Source organism: Dermacentor silvarum, chromosome 8 (genome assembly GCF_013339745.2).
Source record: "Dermacentor silvarum isolate Dsil-2018 chromosome 8, BIME_Dsil_1.4, whole genome shotgun sequence".
Lineage (NCBI taxonomy): Eukaryota > Metazoa > Arthropoda > Arachnida > Ixodida > Ixodidae > Dermacentor > Dermacentor silvarum.
In genome coordinates, this window is record NC_051161.1 from 144,499,968 (window position 1) to 144,521,825 (window position 21,858).

Sequence of the window (21,858 nt, forward strand, 5' to 3'; positions counted from 1 at the left end):
CTACTAATAATGTGTACCTCTCTGTAGTTACAGAGTATACGTTTTTAGGTGTTTTGATTAAAAATAACCTTATTTACACTAAACACATCAATCTTGTAACCAGCAATGCATGCCGCACGCGGTCCTTCCTTCGAAGATCTCTTAAGCTCTCTACACCTCAAGTTCGTCTGCTGGAATACAAGACACTATATTACTAACACTTGATTATGCTGGGATTATTTAGGATCTTACAGAAATATTGACCAACTGGAAATACTACAAAAAGCTGTTAGTTTTGTTTTGATAGTTTCGGCCACAAATCGATAATTGATCTATTGTCGCTAGCCAATCTACAAACCTTAAGCCAGAGAAATCGCTGCTCACGCTTGAAGTTTCTTCATCAAATAATTAAATGGCATTATAACATCGACACGACAGAGTTGATTAAATTCACATTTAGATATTCCAATAGACAACGACATGACCTATGAATAACAATATTCACTGCTAGAAGTAACTGTTTTAAATATCCACTGTCTCGGAGAACGGTTACCGAGTGGAATAACTTGCACTAATCATTCTGTGTCGTCACCAACGCTACCATCTATTTTATCTAGTTTAGAGGGACTGCATTGCATATTTTTGTTGCGTTATCAGGTTTGCGTGAAACCTGTATTGTCAGACTGTTTGTGCAAAGTTTGTTGACTGTTCCATTTTGTAAACCACCCGGCTAATATCCCCAGAAAGAGCGATTGCAGTATTATAAATAAATACATAAATAAACAAACAAATAAATAAATTTGGGGATCATGGAATCAGTGTTGAAATGAAGCTTGGAACGAAGTTGATGCACGAAGTTAGTCAGAGCTTTGTACAGAGCAGGAATTATGCGTAACTAATACAAAAATGGTGAATTAAATGAGATGTCTTCTTTCAAACTGCGCGCGTCATAAACCGGAACCGGCAATGTGGCTTTACTCAACAAAGCATGTGGGCCGAACCCAAAGACAGCAAGTCAACAAAAGAGGTGTGCGAATTTTCGCTTTCGGACTTGTCCCCCCAACTGTGCTAAATATGTGGGCCGATCCCAAAGGTCATGCAGTCTAACAAATCACATGATATTGCGCCCAAGAAGACTTGTCTTCTGTCAACCACCGTTGACTCGCCTTTCTTTTATATGTGTGAACGTAACTTTTTAATAGCGGAGCTGTTTAAGCCGAGCGGTAGTCCGCAACGTGCGAACACAAAATGTGGGCCGATCCTGGCAGTTGTGCAGAAAGGATCCTAGTGCAATAGCACCTACCCCTGTCTAAGTCTAGATAAGCATGGTTGGGACTACTTAAGCTTGGTCAGTCATCGATAGCCAATCAATATCTAATCAATAATCGATCAATAATCAGTAAATTCCGGAAAATGCTGGAAATTACTTGGTAGTTCTTAGCCTAGCCTACTTGGCCAATACCTTGCGATAGGCAATCGATAGCTAATCCATAGCGAATCAATTATCGATCAATAATCAACAAATTTTGAAAAAAGCTGGGGATGACTTGGTAGTACTTAGCTTTGCTCAAAAGCCAGGACGAGCTAGGTGCCCATCAACTCCGCTGTCTCTTTAGCATTGCACCACCAGTGCAAGCTACGCAATTTTTTTTCGAACTCTAAAAGGGATCGGGGAGGGGGAGTTACGGGTGTTTCACTGTGGCGGGTTTTCTACGAGTAAATACGGTATATAGGTAGGTGCAACTAAAGTTCTGCTGCGTATCTTTCCTAGTTTTAATCTGAGAGGGGTCAGTGCGAAAGGGCAAGTTGTGCTATAACCCTGTCAGACGTATGGAAATAATTATGTCCCAAACTCAAGAATTCAGGCTATGAGACTAAAGTTGTAACACCGCAACTGAAATACCACAGTGATGATGAAATACCACAGTGAGATTCCTGTTAAGGACGTAGAAATAGATGCCAATTACAAAATTTGTTTGATTCTTTTTCACACACGGTATTTGGCTGAATGTGTGAGGGCAGTGAACACCTGTGTATATATAACGCAGGGGACCTTGATAAAATCTGGCTCCAACTGAAAATAAGCAATACAGTTTCTACACACAGGTTGTACTGTATAGAAATCGAATAGCAAACAGCACTTTCTGACGCCTTATCAATAAAACTGCAAGTGATGTCTCCACAATCATGCGCATGGGCTGCAATTATGCATCTACGCAGTCTACCATGCCGCAAGTAGTGTTAATTGTTCCTTCTCGAAACTGAAGAGCTGCATTACCTCCTTGCTCACTGTACCACTTTGCACTGTTGTGAGGATAGCCTTTCTGAGTTACTTTTCTTTATTGAACTGTGTTATTGTAGCCTTATACGAGGCCTGTGTGTTGAGCTTTTTGCCTCAACCTTTCTTTCTTAGAAATCTAACAAAACCAAGAAAAGAAGGCGAAAGAAACAAGCAAGCAATGCAACATTCGAAGAACATCTCTGGACATAGCGAGGACCATCTCTCTTACGTTCTGTCAGTGACGGTTTGGCCAGCACGACCGCCGCACCAGTGCAACATAGGGCGTATGATGCGAGAAGCGATGCCGCCGAGTTGGACACGTTGACGCAAACACGACATCCCGACGAGACACCGAGCCTCTGGAAGCCGCTGGCGTAGCTTTCCATGAGGGATAGAACTTCGGCGAAGCTGAGCCATTTTCCATCTCGTTCCTGCGTTAAAGTCACTCAATTGCGGAGACCAAACGTGCTGTTAATATCACAACTTATTATCAGACGGCCTGTTGTGGTTGTGGTTTGCATCGGAAGCGATTACCATACAAGGAATGACATGAAAAGTGGTGTCTATATTCAACTTTGTCAAGATTTTGAGGCACTGCAACTAAGGTTCAGCGTGGTTTATTTGGGTTGCAATGCAATTTTGCTTTAGGCGCGACTAAGGCAACAAAATCGAGAGCAATATCTGCCGTTTAATTGGCTGTTTTGACGGGCTACTGAAAATACTGCGTGATTTTTGTAACTTTTGAAGCCAAGCTTTCTTTTCCCGGGCTGCGGCTGAGTCGATCGCTATGTCGCCTAGTATATTTGTAGATGTGTGAGTGAGTGAGTGAAATAACTTTATTGAGGTCCAGAGAAGACGCAGGGGACACCCCGCGCCACCCGGCTAGTCCCACGTAGGGACCGGCAAGCCGAGCTTGACGGCCCGATCGCGGGCACTCTGGACGGCCAGGGTTTGGTCGTTGAGTTCGGGGCTGCCCAAAAGCGCAGCCCACCTATCCTCGCTGAAGGCGGAGCCGATGGCTTCACACTCCCACAACACATGGTTAAATGTTGCCGTTAGTCCACAGGCAGGGCAGTCCGCACTGGGATACCTTTCAGGGTATATAGCGTGAAGAACCGTAAGGTTAGGATACGCACGAGCTTGTAAAAGTCGAAGGGTCACTGCCCGCGCCCTGAATAAGGCAGGGTGAGGGAGGGCGAATACCCGTCTTGACAGATAATAATGCTTAGTGATTTCATTATACGTCATCAATGGTTCATTATACGTGATCAACGGTTCCCCGCGGGGTAGGGGGACTGTGTGTATGCGAAGGTTATAGGAAGCTACCAGATAAGGGGCTTTTACAATCCTTGTGTGCAGATCATGTATGCCGACAATAATTAGATTTTTTAATATGTTACCGTGCTACATAAAACCTGAACATGTGATGTCGGCTCACAGGTATGTCTAAAGCACACTGACGTATGTTAATGGCATAGTGATTTCTATTTAACGGATTTATCGATTTCTTTGGTTTTCTTTGATTTAACCACGCACGAAGTGCAATCAGTTCACGCTCGTTCTTGGCCAATAAGCCGGAATGCGTGTGTTCCCCTACGATTCCTACAGAAACCTGAACTCTTAATGCTGGCTCACAGATACCTCTAACGAACACAAATTTGTTAACAAGATGGTGGTTTATATTTTACACAATATTATTGCGATAGCAATTATATGAACCCTCAAAAGCAGATTTCTGCCATCGGCGTTGCCGTCGTCGTCGCCGTCGCCGTGAGGTTCCGTATGACGTCAATGGAGAGGAAATCGTCGCCGCGCGCCGAACGCTGTATGTGCGAGTGAAAGGGCGCGAGGGGCGCGCGCTTTCACGGGGAGTGAACGCACGCCGGAGAACCAATGCGCGTTCTGCGCAGTGCTCGCTTAACGGCTGCAGAAGTAGGCGTCTCTTTCCTCCTTTACAATCACCATATATGTAGAGCAAACGCGCCTTCTTCCGACGCGCGAGAGGCCGTGGGGGAGGGGGGGAGGGAAGGGAGGCGACGTTTAGCTGCGGAACCAAGTGCCTATTTATATGAGAGGCTCCGGCAACAGTCACCAACGCCGCACGCATTTTGAGCGAACGCGGGCAAAACGCCGACGGCGTCGACAACAGTTCTGCGTGTTGCCGGTGCTGCTGCATGTCCAAGTTTATACAGCTGATAAAGCTAATATCATTACTCCGTATAGCTCTCTACAAATTTGCTATCGCAATTGATGCTTCGCCTTTCAGGTGAAACTGCGACATTTTTTTTATTTACTTTACTTTATTTAGCCATTCGGTATTTGCCATTGGGGCTAAGCCATTTGTCGACTAGTTCTCGATGAATATGGATGGCTTCACTGTCACACAAGAACTGCAAACCCTAAATGGTGCTTGATACGCGTAATACTTTTGTATGCGTGCACCTGTCATCAGCATTCTTCTCTCAACAAGCATCATACATCGCCTTCGTCCTTGGAAAATCTCTGCGTATACTTACGTCTCGCAATGTGCATTAGCCAGAATTGGAATTTGCGTTTCGCCACAGCCTGTAAACGATGCTGGGCGTAAACTTAAATATAGCGTGACAATAATGTCGTCACTTTTCTTGTGGATAGACGTAATGTTCTACGAGATTGATTGTTGCATGAGATGAAAATTGTCACAATTATATCCACAGATACCTCTAACGAACACAAATTTGTTAACAAGATGGTGGTTTATATTTTACACAATATTATTGCGATAGCAATTATATGAACCCTCAAAAGCTAGGTATCTCCGTTGCCTGTATAAGCATTTAATTAAAGGTTCTACTAAAACTTGCTTCGTTTCACAGAGATTCCAACATTTTTGCTGGATCTGCATGTCTTTTTTTCTCTTTTTAGCTTTTAATAGCCGCGGTAGCTTAGTAGCCATGACATTCCGCTGCTGAATGCGAGCTTGCACGACGGACAGGCGCAGGAAATCTCGTGCCGGATAGGATATCACATGACATCTGCGTCGTCAGAACTTTCTGTCCTTGCCCAGTCCCACTTGCCCCGCACACCTGCCAGATGGAAAGGTCGGGCGGCATTTCCGTCTCTTTCGCGGGGTCATCTGTCGTCTGTGTTGCCTAATCAGCGATAAGCCTGTCCGCATGCGCTGAACTGGGCCGGTATTTTGCAGCGATGCCTTTCCAATGCTAATGCCTTTTCGCGCTTTTCGCGCTTGGTCAGTGGTCAGAGCGACGGTCCGCTCACATTATCAACGGGATCAGCCGGCCGTGAGCGGTGGATGATAAGACTCGTATACTCGCAGAATAAAGCATGACGCATCGCTACAAAATATCGGGCCTGGGCCGCGATTTTGTAGCGATGCCTTATGACTTATTCTATACTACTCTTATCATCCACCGCTCACGGCCGGCTGATACCGTTGATAACGCGAGCGGACCGTCGCTCTGATCACTGACAAAGCGCGATAAGCGCGAAAAGGCATTATTACCGGAAAGGCCTCGCTACAAGATACCGGCCCAGGTCTGACTTACTGGACAAGCTATATGGTGTTGAATAGTATTTGCGATCGCATAGACGTGTACTTGTTGGTTTGTTGACGATGAACACACGTGCGATAGTCTGATTTCGCGCCCTACGGGCACCATGAGCGATGGGAAGAAAAGAACGCTGTCACCTCCGGCGTAGGGTACCATACCTGCTGTTTTTTTTTTTGTTTTTTTGGAAGCGCACGTAAGCGTTACACTAAAGAGCGAACATACTGATTCAGCTAGTGCACTCATGCTGTGTGAGTGCAACCACAGTGTCTCTTTCTATACAGCATAAACAGGGGGACTGCGCTGCGTTTCAGACCAACCATGGGATCAACTTGTGGTAAATGGGTATATAAACTGGGAATGTTCCGCTCTTCATGCTGACTTTGGTCATTTGGTATGGGAGTTTTCGGCAGTTTGAACCAGATACTCCATGCAGTGCAATTAAACGCCATGATTCTTTATAAAAGCACATTGGCTTGCGTGCCATCAACTTCCATTCATTACAAAAATCAGGATGGTCGAGGTGCACGCATGGACACACGGCATGGAATTGAACGTTTATCTGCTGCTGTAAAACGTATTTGTATGCTTTATGCAACGTTACCTTACGTACTTTACATGGCTTGACTTTGCATACCAGCCTTCAGCCTGACACAATATTTTTTTTTACTCAACACGCCGCGGTAGGTCAGTGGCTACCCTGTTGTGTGGCTCAATACAAGTTTATTGGTTCAGTTCTCTACCGCGGTGACCGCAATGCGATCTTGATGGAATACTAAAACGCTCGTGTACATAATTAAGGTAAACATTAAAGCACCCTCAAATTTTATCTGTAGCCCAGAACTACAGTGTCCCTCATAACTCCATTGCACCACTCGCCTTTCAACAGGCAAGAAGACTGGGAAGAAGCCGTCAAGAGCGACGACCTTCAAGTCCAGCTTCAGGCTGTCCAAAGGGCCTGCGAAAGGGCTGAAGATCACGGTCTTCAGCCCCCGGTGCAGGTGCGGCCCGCGACTACGACAAAGTAGTCCCTTAGGACAAAATAAAGTTTCTTGTCTGTCTGTCTGTCTGTCCCTCATAACCCCGGCGTTTCTTTGTGTTTCTACATTACCTTCTTTTCTTTCGCTATGTGAATGTATTTTAACGCATCTGCACTCCATCAGTGCGCTCTTATTAGTCGCTATCAAGCCAATTCTAGCTTTATCTTAATAATAATGAGTGATACACTTTTATTTTTACGAGCTACATGAATAGCAGCGAGGGTCTGAATAGCAGTGAGACCATCTGCACTAAGGGTCTTTCAGTCTATCTCTATCACATATTTTAGAAGTGTTAGTAGGTTTCCTATACTCGTAAACCTTCGATATTATTTGGCTTCAAAAACTGAACACCACCGAGGTTCACCGTAGATCCGCCACAGAAGTACACATCTCTGGCTTTGTTGACTTCTAAGAGCATTGCAGACAAAGTACGCGAGAATATAAATGTATGCACTAATTCATGGAAGAAAAACCGTTCAAGTATTGTGAAATGACAAGAATCCTTCGCCCCAAAAAATGTTCAAGGTATAGTTGTTTTTCCTTAGTTTTGTACAGAATCTTGTGGCCACTTTTTCATAGATTTAACTAGTTTATTTCTAATTATGAGTTACATGTAACTATCACTACACATTCTTGAAAAATTGAAATATCCGTGGTCTGGATGGACATCATCAGTGTTGTCCTATATTTACTGCTTGTTTGATGAAAACAAGAATGATATTATGTCAAGAAGAGGGGTAGGATCAGAAAGCACCGCATATGGCGAAGATATTTTACAAGAAAGAAAACAAATGCCAGGTAAAGGGCTTGAAACCTAATTTCTTAATAGAGTCAAATGTGCAATCATCTCTAAACGAATTCGGAGTGCAGCATTAGTGAAAACACAGAATTTCCGTGGACCTGCTCACACTGCCCCGAGCACAGAAACTACGCATTATCGATTAATACGTGGGGCCAACAGAGTGGCGTGGTGTTTGGAGTGCATACATTTAAAACATTTGCTATTCCCTGGTACAAGTGAAAAACATTCGGATATAGCAATGCTGTTCTTTCGTGAGGTGTCTGTTGTCATTGGCTAGTCCATCTTCCCTCTAATACGTCCAGCAACAGGATTTGATGGAATTTGCTCTTGCGGGCAATTTTGGCGTAAAATATTTTTGTGGATACGCGCACCAATTTTTTATCTGTAGTAAGACAGAAATTGTTTGGGGCCATCACTATTAGGGCATTTGTATTGCGTCAATTAGGACTTAATATAATAACTAACACCTTTAAGGAGACCCGCCGTGGTTGCTCAGTGGCTATGGTGTTGGGCTGCTGAGCACGAGGTCGCGGGATTCGAATCCCGGCCATGGCGGCTGCATTTCGATGGGGGCGAAATGCGAAAACACCAGTGTACTTAGATTTAGGTGCACGTTAAAGAACCTCATGTGGTCCCAATTTCCGGAGTCCCCCACTACGGCGTGCCTCATAATCAGATCGTGGTTTTGGCACGTAAAATCCCATAATTATATAACACCTTTAAAGAGGCGTAAAGAGTGTTTCTTTAGGTTTACAGTCGCCGTTAAAGAAAACCCAATAGGGAACCCTTATGCTACAACTAAGATGACTTGAAGGCGAATGCCCGAGCACTGCTAAGTCAGTGATACTACGAGCCCCTTTTTTTTGCTGAAGTAATCTTCACTCCGAGGACATATTTTCCAAGTCATCCTTGTTTCACCAAACTCGGACCGTGACTCAGCACTTATTTTTGCTCAGTCATCGTCACCCGGAACCCATATTATGCAGTCACTTTTTCAAGTCATCTTTTGACTCTCCAAACTCGAACCGTGACTCAGCACTTTTTTGCTGAGTCACTCCTACTTGGAGCCTCAAATCTCACATACATTTGTTTGCAAGTGACTCTCCCACTCCATAACCCCTTGATTCACTCTTGATTCGCCCTATCAGTGCTTGGTTCACCTTCATTCACTCTATCATCTCGGTTTTACCTCCATGGTTTGCTCTATTACTCTAAATTTCTAATTTTCATCACTCTTGATTCATACTATCACCACGTGTTTCACCTTCATTCACTCTTAATTCACTCTCATTTACTCTTCGTTATCTTAGCTCAATGTATCTCATCATTACCTTTCGTTTGACTATTATCACGCGACGAAACCCCTTTAATTCACCATCAATTCACTCTTAATTCACCTCATTCACTTCTCTCTACACAAATTTTTTATCATTATCATTATCATTACCATCATAACCATACTTACACCCATTACTAAAATTATTTCTCGTTTCTTGGCCACTTTTCGAGTTTTTCGGCCCATTATTCCACTTTGTCATGCTAATTATCATAATTATTATAATGACTATCGTCATAATTTATTGGTATTTTATTCCTCATGTAATTACCTATCACTTTATACATAATGTTATGGGGTTTGTAATTACGTTAAGGAATTATCAATGTTTTTACATATTTTCCGATTTCCGATGTATACGAATAATATACCATATTAAAGGGTGTGCGAGAGCATAGGAAGCTTACGTGCCGCTTTATCATGGAAACGCACCACTGCGAACCCTGAAACGGGCTGCAAGGAAATCACGTACCAGTGCTGGCTTATCAGAGCGTTCCAAGAAGCGCCTCTGGACGTGCTGGTAGAAGGACTCGTCTGGAAGCAGCTCTACGGCCGGGTAAGGCGAAGACACTACGTAATCCTTGATGGGCGCCCTAGTCCCATCGGTGCCTCTCCTTTGGGCCAAAGTGTGGCAAACGCTGCCCTGCAGATTACAACGCCAACAGTCAACGCCAACTCCACCAAGTTTACCTTCTAGACGCCGCGATGCCACTTTAGAAACGTCGCTCATTACAAATATCAGCGACGAACTTTTCGAAGCTGCCACAAGTGGGGGTTCTCTCTATGCGCGACAGCGTGACATAGCGGCACAGGCACACTTTTCCAACGTTTTCCCCTTGCAAATCTGCCACGTGATGCTGTTCTTTGACAAGGAACACTTAAGATATCGTTATCTTTTACTCATAGCGATAGTGAATCTTTCCCAGATATGGTTATCTGCAGTCAAAGTAAAAAGGCGTGAGAGGTACCCGCATCCGTGGCTCAGCGGCTAGGGTATTGCGCTGCTAAGCACGAGGTCGCGGGATCGAATCGCGGCCGCGGCGGCCACATTTCGATGGGGGCGAAATAGAAAAACGCCCGTTTCCCGTGCATTGGGCACACTTTAAATGTCCCCTGGTGGTCAAAATAATTCCAGAGTCCCCCACTACGGCGTGCCTCATAATCAAATCGTGGTTTTGATAATTCAATTCAGGCATGATAATTCAATTCACGCATGAGAGGTGATACTTCGGATACTCCGAAGTATCTGGCCGAGTAACCCAGACTTGTTTATCTGTACACCATAGAAGAACAAGATGTAAACGTATGCGCGCCGTCCACTTTCTTTTCAAAGGCGGATGCTTTCCCGCTCTTCATGCATTCGGTCCAAAGCGATAATGCGGCGGCTTGCTTCGTCCCAGAGACACTGATAATGCAGTTTCTTTGACGCTTGCCAGGCGATCATGGCTCGTTGCGTGCGCGTGTGGAAAACCTGACGTAACTCCTTGCAATCGAGCTTTACGTTGTTTTTGCTCGTATGCAATTAGTACTGAGATGCATTTCTCAACGGAAAAAAATGAAAATGCATCTTTCGCTTTTAGGAGTGAAGACCACGTGCCGCTATACGAATTGTTATGTAAAAGAAGGGAAAACACGGGGAATGCGGGAGATGGAAATTCAAGACGATGAGCAACACGAGAACCAGGTGAGAGCAGGAGTCATCGTTTCAACAAGTGGACTTGTCTTCTTCAAGGCGCGCCACTTATCGAAACGTTGGCTCCTGCTCTCACCTTGTTCTCGTGTTGCTCATGTAAAAGAAGGTTGCATTGTTGCGTCTTAAGATTGGCCACTGCACACCCTAATTATGAGGCCATATTAAGTGAATATCTGTTTAGTGGAACTGACTTATTGTCCTTTTTTACGACCAATTTTTATTTGTATAGGAGCTAAGCGCATTTCAAGCCACCATTATCTTTAATTAATTAATTAATTTATTTATTTATTTTTACATACTGCAGCCCTGTTAGGGCTATGGCAGGAGTGGGGAATTATACAGTTGTAGAGCGTACACAAATTGCAAATATAAGCAGCACGAAGCAAGAACAAACAACACAAAAGATAAATCAATAACAGTCAAGCTTGAGCAAGAAATCGTCCAGAGGAAGGGAGCGAATGGCACCAGGCAGAGAGTTCCAATAATCAATGGTTAACGGAAAAAAGCTATATTTAAACGCATCTGTTCTTGACCGATAAGGTACAATATTAAGATGGTGATATCTCCTAGATGAGGAACGTTCCACAAACTTTATGTATTTGCTAAGGCAAGAATTGTTCGATGAGTTAATTAGTGAATGCAATAGTTTTAGGGATTCTATGTTGCGACGGGTGCTGAGAGTTGTTAGATTTAACTCTGAAAGTTTAGAAGACGGAGAAAAGTTGCTGTCATAACGACGGTAGATAAACCGGATAGCTTTTTTCTGGACCATTTCCAATTTCATGGTGTCTGATTTCTTATGCGGATTCCATACCACACAAGCATACTCCATAAGTGGCCGGATAACTGATTTGTAAGCGACTACTTTAGTATTTGAAGGAGCTGTGCGCAAAGTACGCCGTAAGTAGCCCAGCTTCTTAAGTGCTTTGTTGCAAATATAATTTATATGATGAGACCATGACATGTTATTAGTAAAATAAAGACCCAAGTATTTATATTCGGACACTCTTTCCAGTGCGCAACCGTTAAATGCATAAGAAAATGTGGATGGAAACAAACGCCTACAGAATGACATGTACACGGATTTCTTGAAACTTATAGTCATTTGCCAGGTTTTACACCATTGGCAGAAATAGTCAAAAGAATCATTAAGAAGAATATGATCTTTAGGTGAGTTTATAGTTTGATACAGCATGCAGTCGTCCGCGTATAAGCGTATGTTGACAGGTATGCTGGAAGGTAAATCATTAATATACAGCAAAAAGAGTAAAGGTCCCAGGACAGAACCCTGCGGCACACCGGAAGTTACGTCAACAGCGGCAGAGTTGGTGTTCCTGAAACGAACGCTTTGTGAACGGTCACTGAGAAAACTAGTGATCCAGTTAACAAGAGAGGAATTCTTAAATATCGAGTCAAGCTTGCATAAAAGTTTGGAGTGGGTAACTGTATCAAAAGCTTTTGAGAGGTCGATAAAGATAGGATCAATTTGGTAACCTAAATCAAGTGTACTGACAATGTCGTGACTAAATTCTATCAACTGAGTAATAGTACTGTAACCACGCCGAAAACCGTGTTGAAAGTTAGATAAAATATTGTTATTAGCAAGGTAGTCAGAAATATGCCTGTGTAGTATGTGCTCCAACATTTTGCAGGAGTACGATGTTAGAGAGATCGGCCTGTAATTTGACAGACACTGTTTGTCGCCAGATTTATATAACGGAATAACTATTGTTGTTTTCCACGACGAAGGAACTGTGCTAGTTGATAGTGATTTCTTGAATATAAGCGTTAGGTAGCGACAACACCAAAGAGAATAACGACGCAGAAAAGTATTGGGAATCCCATCTGGGCCGCAGCTCTTTTTCATGTCAAGGTTCAAGATCATGTTAAGAACACCTTCCTCAGAGACAAAGGCATCTTCAATAGGAGGATACACTCTACTGCTGTAAGGAGGAATTTCGAGGTTGTCTATCGCGAAAACAGATTGAAAATGCGCGTTAAATGCGGTGGCGATTACCTTAGGATCACTAGAGGACACATTGTTAACCATAAAAGTATTGCTAGAACTTACGTTAGGAAAAATTGCGGTCCAGAATTTTCTAGGGTTACTGTACTTGTACTTTGATTGAGAACTTTGAGTGAGAACTTTGTACTCACTCGCACCCAACGGTTTGTTGGAAATGTGTTGAAAATGATCTCTTGGCGTTGTTAGAACGTAGAAGTTAGGAACCATCCAGGCGTTTTTGTTTTACACGAACCAACCTGATGAAAGGAAATAAATATAAAATAACGCATACAAGTAGGATGGCACTTTATTGTAGCAACGCTGCAAACGATTCAAGTAGCCCAACCTGAGTGGCCCGTAATGTAAGTTAGGCAAGTTTCAGATGTTGCGGAGCCCATGTCTACTGATGGTATGGCCAAAACCCTTTGTTTTCTCAGGGATATCGGGGTGTTCATTTCTAGAGCTCTATGTAACGATCAAAAAAGGAGGAAGACGGACTTTGTAAACGAGAAAAACGAAGGACAGGGCAGAGAAGGAGACGAAGTATCATTCTTTATAACTATTACTGATGGCAGAATAAACGGCCACGGCGGCCGCATTTCGATGGGGGCGAAATGCGAAAACACCCGTGTACTTAGATTTAGGTGTACGTTAAAGAACCCCAGGTGGTCTAAATTTCCGGAGTCCCCCACTACGGCATGCCTCATAATCAGAACTGGTTTTGGCACGTAAAACCCCATAATTTAATTTAATAAACGGAACATTACCTTTTGGCTCAGCTGCACAGTTTAGGACTGTGTGGTTGTTCTTCACGATCGCCCGACGTGAAGACGGTCATCTACTCGCCAGGACAAACCAGGAAGACGGAGACGTTGCCATAGACCTTTCAGAACAGTTCTTGACGGAGTTCTTGACGTTCCTAGCTCACAAGGCTAACATCACTCGTGAAGAAATGGGCTCCAAGGGTTCAGTCAGAGTTATCTACAGGCGACCGAGTTTCAACAGTGGGTCCAGAGATCAAGTAGCCACGACAGTGACAAGCAAAGAGCAAGGAGTTAGCCTAGTTGTGCAACACCTTTTGCGTATGCAGTAGCAGCAAATGCAACAAAGTGAACAGCTGTTGAGGGTTTTAACGTCAGCGTGCAACTCCCCAAGGCATTCAATGCGAGAGATGGTTGTTCTTGTTTTTTTTTTTGACAATACGCAAACGACACGCTCGATGTGGCTTCAGTTTTTTTAATAAACATGCTCACAGAATATATGGAATGATGACTGTTATCGCATCACCAATATGCGTCGTCTTCTCACGGGAAACGCCAGCAAGTGGTTCGATTTGAGGATACCAAGCCATGCATCGGAGTCTTGGGTCGAATAGAAAAAACTGTTTAGTTCGTGCATTTGACCGGAATTCTGTTGAATATTTGGACAAGGCTATTTTTTAAAGCATTGGGAATGAACAGCTGTCGAATACTACTTTGAAAAACCACGACTCTCGCAACTTGCCGACTTGAACCTATCTGAATTATCTGGAAGTCGCGCTAATATTTCATGGGATGTGAAGACGTCTCAGCGAGAAGTTCTTCCTAGACCACACGAGTCCTTAGAGCAACTGTGGCATTCTCTGAGGAATATATCCAGCAATGTATTCTCCCCTACAACCAGACAAGTAACGCGAATGGCCAATCTTCCGCCACAGGCTTAACGTGTGACCAGAGGTGCTCTTGTTGCAACGGTTCTTGTGGCCACGCCCCCGTGCAAGAATCAGCCTTGAATGGACATCACGAGCAAAACGACAGGGAAAATCAAGGCGCTGTATTCTACCCGACAGCGTCGAAAGAAACAGTTCATTTGGAAAAGTCAGCCGAAGGTTTGCTTTTTGCCCGAATGACCATCAACGGAAGGCCAATTGAAGTATTAGTTGACTCCGGGGCGTCGGTCAGCATTCAACCCCCGACAGATTTCTCCGGAAAGACATTCATCGGCAAGGTTATTAACGTGCGCAGCTATGGTGGCAGTGCTCGGATACTTGATAGATGGACTAGGGTATGCGTCGGATACCAAGGCACCAAGATGGATGTCGCGGCACTCATTGTACAGGATGTCGCATACAGTTTTCTCTTGGCTCGTTCTGACATGAACAGGATGAAAATAAACATATCGTGGCGCGACGATGTAGAAGTGGAGCACTCGGCTGAAACAATACATACAGGTGCTGGAGTGAAAGCAAAGCTGGTAAATGCAAGTGAAGAGGTGCCGAACAAGCATCCAGAACTAATATGCGCGGGACAGTATCCACCAGCAGCCAAGGTCCTAATGGTGCCTTTCAAGCTAAGTGACACTACTCTTGCCCTGAAAAGACCATACGGCATGTCCTACGAAAAAAAAGAATTGGCTGAAGCAAGAATTGCAAAGTTTGCTCGACGGTGGGATAATTCGGCCTTCTACATCTTCGTTTGCATCGCCTATTACTATAGCGCCCAAAAATGACGGGACATTTAGAATGTGTACTGACTACAGGCTCGTGAACTGTCAGACGAATTTATTTCTCTACCCAATGCCAAGAATTGATAACATAATCGACGAAACAGGAGGCTGTTTCTGGTTTTCACGCATTGATCTTTGCAAGGCATACTGGCAGGTTCCACTCCAAGAAGAGTTCAAGCCCTTCACAGCTTTTGTCACTCCTTTCAATGTCTTCGAATATAACAGGCTACCGTTTGGGTGGAAGAATTCTGGAGCATTGTTCCAAAAATGATGAATGACGTGCTTCATGGTAACAGGTAACTTCTGCAACGTATACGTGGATGACATATTTTCTTTCTCGAAAACACGTGTGACGCTCGTGAGCGGCGGGTAGTGCGGACGTGTGAAGACCGGCTCCCGCTTCTGAAATGCTTTCGGTGATTTAATTTGTGCCTAGTTCGACGATTTTGATGCCTACGGACACGTAGAGTTGTGGCAATCACGTCGATACCCAATTTTTGTAGGTTGGTGGCCTTTTTGTGATTTTATCGCCCTTTTTCGCCCGGACCACGCCGCTGCGAAGCCAACGCTAACCGCGTTTGAGCTAGCGCGGCGAGGTGCTGCTGCGACGCCCGCCGCGTTTCTCGCCTGTGCGGACACTCTAAGACTGTGCAATCATGGACACTGAAGTGGAAGGGGAGCTCCTGACTCCCGAAGAGTTTTCCAAGGATTCCGGATGGCAAACAGTTGCTGTCAGGCGCTCCGGAGCCAACTCGGCTCCCGTTGGTGGCATTTCAACCGGCGCTAAGCCAAACGACAACTTGTCCGCCAAGGGTCGTCGAGACCGTGGCAGGGCGAAAGCCAAGATTATTCGGGGTGGGAGGATGCCCCAGCTGCCCAAAGAAGACGCGAAGATCATCGTCAGGCCAATGGGAGGTCTGAACATCAGCAAGGTGGGCCCGATAGTTGTGGAACGCGGTCGGCATCGACCCGGCGAAGCGGGACTCGGACACGATGTGCCCGAATTTTCAACAAAACATCATGGTCGTCAGTACCCCCTGCAGAGAGAACGCGATCCGATACGTCAGGGTCGAGTGCATCGCCGTTGGCGGTCAGCAGCACGACGTCAACGCGTATGAAGCGGCGCCCCACTCTACGTGCAAGGGCGTCATCCGCGGCATCGCTCCGTGTGACGGCCCGGAGGAGCTCGACCGCAAGATTGTTAACTCGAAGAACCCGCTGGCCTTGGGGGCCAAACGAATCAAGAGCACGGGCACCGTGGTTGTGGTCTTCGACGGCTACAAGGTGCCAAACTACGTCTCGTATGGCGGTACGCTCGTCAAGTGTACCTTATATCGAAAGCGAGTGGAGGTGTGCTACGCCTGTGGCCACCTGGGACATCGAGCAGACGTCTGCCCCTCTCCAGATGAAGCCGTGTGTAAAGGATGCGGCGTCGCCAACCCCGACGAGCAACACAAGTGCGACCCCAAGTGCAGGCTGTGCGGTGGCGGACACTTCACCGCCGCCAAGGAGTGCAACCAGAGGTACCAGATGCCGTACCTCGTCAGACGCAGGCGCCGGGAGCGATCCCGAGTCAATAGAAGCAAGTCTCCAGCCTTCGTCAAGGTAGAGCGACAGCTCCCGGATATCGCCGATCGCTCCGGGGCCCCCGGAAGCTCCAGATCCAGGAACCCCTCTCCGTCGGTTACCCCTGAGCGTTCCAGGTCCCCGTCCAGAGAGAGATCCAGGTCCAGGGGCAGATCCAGGCGCCGCTCCAGGCGCCGCTCCGGGAGCCGCTCCGTCTCAAGGGCCCGGTCCGGTTCTAGCGTCGGCCAGCAGATGAAGAGGAAGTCGACCCTATCCTGGGCCGATAGGGTTCGTGGCGGCGGCGAAACTGGACCCTCCCGGGGCCCACGCGACCCGCTCCCAGAACAAGCTAGGGACGCCGAGATAGCGCGCCTTCAGAAGGAAAACGCAGACTTAAAAGAAATGGTGAGAAAGATGGCTAGCGAAATGACGGAGATTAAGAAATTGGTAATCAGTCAGAGTACTTTGGTCAAAGCGTCGGCCCCGACCGCCGTCGAAGTACCAGTTCTGGTCAGCGACTCGGCCGGGGCCTCCAAGCGCAGGGCAGTTTCCAGTAAGGAAGAATCAGATTCGCAAACGAATGAGATCAAGGGCATGTTGGCCACGCTCACTACGAGCGTGCAGCAGTTACATCAAGGCTTAGCACAGGTGCAGGTCGCCCTAGGAGACCCGAAGAGAGGCCTAGGCGTGCTGAGCGATCAAATCGACGCTCTCGAGCGTCTGGTGATCCCATGTACTACGTCCACAACTCCGATGCAGGTCGTTGATCCGAACGCGTCGTTGACTATAATCGGGGCTACGAGCACATCGACGCATCAGACTGGGGGGAACTTTTTACGTGCGGCTTTGCTTACAGCAGGTAGTAGGGAAAACGTGTCTATTCATGAATAGTTCGAAAGAAGCGTTCAGAATTTGGCAATGAAACTGCAGGGGATACTCCAATAAGAGGGCTCCATTGCAGCAATATTTTAAATCGCTAGCTAACAAACCACAGGTTATAGCATTACAGGAAACCCTAGTGTCCGCCGCATCCTTTCCAGGTTATCGGGCCGTCTCCGGTCAACCTGGTGGTCGGGGAGTATGCACGTTAGTTGACAAGAAGCTTACGCACTTGTCTCACGACTTGAAGCTGGCGAGTTGCAAGGTCGAATACGTCATGGCGGACGTTCTGCTCAACACGAGACAACGCAACCAGCGGAGAAACAGCGTGTTTATACTCAACATCTACAGCAATCCCAGGGACTCTCGAGAACAGTTCAAGACGATATTTAAGAAGTCCGTCGACCTGGCTGGCACCCATCCCCTGGTAGTCGTCGGGGACTTCAACGCCCCGTACGGACTGTGGGGCTACATCTACGACACGAGCAAGGGCCGGGGTCTGTGGCCGAACGCCAACGAAATGCACCTCACGCTCATCACGGACAAGGCGTTCCCGACCCGAATCGGCAACTCGGTGTGCCGGGACGCCACCCCCGATCTGGCATTCGTGAAGAACATCGCGGAAGCCGAGTGGAGTAACACCGCAATGGAGTTTGGTAGCGACCATTACGTGCTCGAGACCCACTTCGACGTCGCCCGAAGTAAATCTAGAGAGTTCACCATCACAGACTGGGACCATTTTCGCAAGCTCCGCGGCAACGAAAGCGCACCCGTCCCCGAAGACCTGGAAGACTGGTGCAAGAGAATCAAGAGTGGCGCGGAGTCGTCCACCAAGAAGATCGTCACATACCTGGAGGTAGAGAAGATGGACAGCAGGCTAGCCCACCTAATCGAGGTCAAGCAGGCACTGCTCCTCCGATGGAAGGGACAAAGGTTAAACCGAAGATTGAGGAAAAAGATCTCCGAGCTCAACAAAGCCATCGAAGATCACGGTCGGACCCTCGGCAAGCAGCAATGGGACGAGGTCTGCGACTCGATCGACGGGCAGATGCACAACGGCAAGACGTGGTGCATGCTAAAACATCTCCTCGACGAGGGCAGCACCAGATCCAACCAGATACACACGCTCGCCAGAGCCCTGCACGAAGGTACCAGATCCTGTTCTGGGTACGAGCTGGTAGCCAAGCTCATGGGGAAGTACCTGCCCGTAAAGCACGGAGACGAGGAAGTCTGGTTTCCCGACTAGCCTCGGCCCGGCCCGTCCGGAGTTGGACGAAGACTTCACCGTGGCGGAAATCAGGCAAGCCATTTTTGCACTCAACGGCAAGTCTGCCCCGGGTCCCGACGGCATCACCAACAAGATGCTGCGGAACCTTGACGACCGTTCAATCGGATACCTCACCGAGAAGATCAATGGGACATGGAGAAACGGCAGTGTCCCAGAGAACTGGAGGACCGCCAACACCGTCCTGATCCCCAAACCCGGCAAGGCTCCGAACGTGGACAATCTCCGACCCATCTCTCTCACGTCCTGCATCGGGAAGGTGGCGGAGCATGTCGTCCTCAACAGGCTAAGCAGATATCTCGAAGACAACGTCTATACTCACAACATGATTGGTTTCCGCGCCGGCCTCTCGACGCAGGATGCCATGAAGATGATCAAACATCACATCATCGACTGCAGTACCAGGGACACCAGGGCCCTGCTCCGCTCGACTCGACCTCGAGAAAGCGTTTGACAACGTTCTCCACGAATACATCCTGGCTTCCATCGCGGACCTCGAGCTGGGCCCCAGGCTGTATAACTACGTCCGTTCGTTCCTGACGGGGAGGAAAGTGAAGCTGCGGATCGGCGAAGTTGTCTCCGACGAGGCGCTCCTGGGCCCACGGGGCATGCCGCAAGGCTCGGTCATTTCGCCCACGCTCTTCAACATCCGCATGGTAGGCCTCTCGAGGAAGCTGGCCCAAGTTGAAGGTATCAAACACACCATCTACGCCGACGACATCACGATCTGGTGCACCGGTGGCAGCGAAGGGCAAGTGGAAAGCGCCATGCAAGAGGCTGTAGACGTCACAGAGCAGTACCTGCTACCCACCGGACTAAGGTGTTCCCCAACAAAATCCGAGCTTCTGCTTTACAGAAAAGAAAAAGGAGGTAGACCCAAGGGCTGGAAACCGGTCTCCGAAAGTGACATTCCCCTGTTCTCTCGGAGCGGCGACCCCATACCCAGGGTCGACACCATCAGAGTTCTGGGCATGTTCATCGAATCGGGTGGCGGCAATGGCACTGCGTTGCGTAAAATCATTGCGAAGACCGACAACGCTTTTCGCCTCGTGCGAAGGGTGACGAACAGACGTCGTGGCCTCAAGGAGGACAACCTGCTCCGGCTCATCAATGCATTTGTGCTGTGTCACTTCACCTACACGGTGGCCATGCACAACTGGCTCAGAGCCGAGCGGGACAAGCTCAATGCCCTCATTAGAAAAATTGTTAAGAAAGCCCTTGGGCTGCCCGTCAGAATGCATACAGACGACCTCCTCCGGCTCGGCATACACAACACCATGGAGGAGATAGCCGAGGCTCAGGAACGGGCCCAGCTAACTCGGCTATCCACCACGCCGGCCAGCAGGCGGATCCTTGAGGAGATCGGACTCACCCCCACCAAGAACTTGGCTAGCAACGCCTAGATCCCTAGAGAAATAGGGGAGAAGCTCGTCGTCGCCCCGTTGCCCCGCAACGTTCATCCCGTGCATAACGCAGGTCGTCGCAAGGCAAGAGCGTCCACGATATTAAAACAAATCTGCAAGGACAAGATTGAAGCAAGCTTCGTTGATGCCGCCGCGTACCGAGACGGCAAGGCTTTTGCGGTTTCCGTCGTGGACACCTTGGGCAAAGTCATCAACTGTGCGTCAGTTCGGACGACGGAACCCGAGGTGGCCGAGCAGGTTGCCATTGCACTCGCCATGCAAGACGGTCGGAGAGACAGGGTGTATAGCGATTCGAAAGTGGCCGTCAGGGCATTCCAGAAAGGCCGGGTAGCCCGGCAGGTAGTTCAAATTCTGAAATGCGCCAAACAACGCGACAGCTCCACACACTCCATCCTTTGGTTCCCTGCCCACGTCGGGGTGGTCGAGGGGGTTCCTCTGAACCTCAACGAGTCTGCCCACGAGGCTGCGCGTGGCTTTACCGACCGCGCTGCCCTCGGATCGGACGACTCTCCGCTACCACAGGGACTCGCCTATCACGCACAATGAAGTCACTAAATTCTTTTGCTTAGCGAGAAGGGTCTTCCCGCCGCCTCATTCTAAGCTAAGCAGGCCGCAGGCGGTCACGCTCAGACTCCTGCAAACTAACTCCTACCTAAATCCGGTGTCTCTTAACAGCATATATCCTGATATTTATCCGAATTGTTAATGCGCGGCCTCTGGTGAGGCTGCTACTTTGGCTCACATGCTCTGGGAGTGCGAGTCGTTGGGCCCGAAGTTCAGCAAGGAAGAGTGGGACGCACTCTTGCGAAGTCCCCTCTTTGAAGACCAAATCCTGGCCGTCCAGCGCGCCCGTGACCGGGCTGGCAGGCTAGACCTGTCAGTCCCGTCGTGGGATTAGCCGGGTGCGCGTTTTATCGCGTTTTGCTGGACCCAATAAAAGTTTATTCACTCACTCACTCACTCAAAACACGTGACGACCACTGCTAACACTTGTCCAAGGTGTCAAATGCACTAAGCGAAGCCGGACTGAAGATCAACATGAAGAAAAGCGAATTCTTCAAGAATTTAGTGGTATTCTTGGGGAGAATCTTCGACGGACATACAAAGAGCACAAAAGAAGAATCTGTTAAACGCATATTTTAGCTGACAAAATCATATGATGTACACTCGCTCCGCGTGTTCTTCGGCCTGGCAGGACATCTCAGAGCGTTTATCAAGGACTACGCTTTAAAGACGAAGTTCTCTACATTGCTAACGCAAAAGGCTATGTCATTTGTGTGGACGCAGGAGTGTGAGAAAACATATCAGGAACTCGTCAGAATAATTTCATCTGACCCAGTACTCACTATTCCAGATTTTACAAAGCCGTTTGAACTAAAAACTGACGCATCACATTACGAGACATGCGCGGTAATGTACCAAAGGGACGAGAACGAGCCCGCCAGACGATGACTTAAAGCCATTGGTTACTACTCGTACACATTCAACAAGACAGAGATCAACATCCCGCCTACTGAAAAAGAGGCCCTAGCTGTA

The 21,858-nt window shown here is 47.4% G+C and overlaps 1 protein-coding gene across 1 annotated transcript in view; it reads right to left on the minus strand.

Annotated features, from left to right (window-relative positions):
• LOC119461744 (uncharacterized) overlaps positions 1-21,858 on the minus strand; it is a 124,527-nt gene that overhangs the window by 63,559 nt on the left and 39,110 nt on the right. Inside the window, exons 2-3 of the mRNA XM_049672994.1 lie at positions 9,459-9,629; positions 2,490-2,691 (exon numbers count right to left, since the gene is read on the minus strand). Of these exons, the coding sequence (XP_049528951.1) occupies positions 2,490-2,691; positions 9,459-9,629 (373 nt within the window). The remainder of the gene's footprint in view (positions 1-2,489; positions 2,692-9,458; positions 9,630-21,858) is intronic.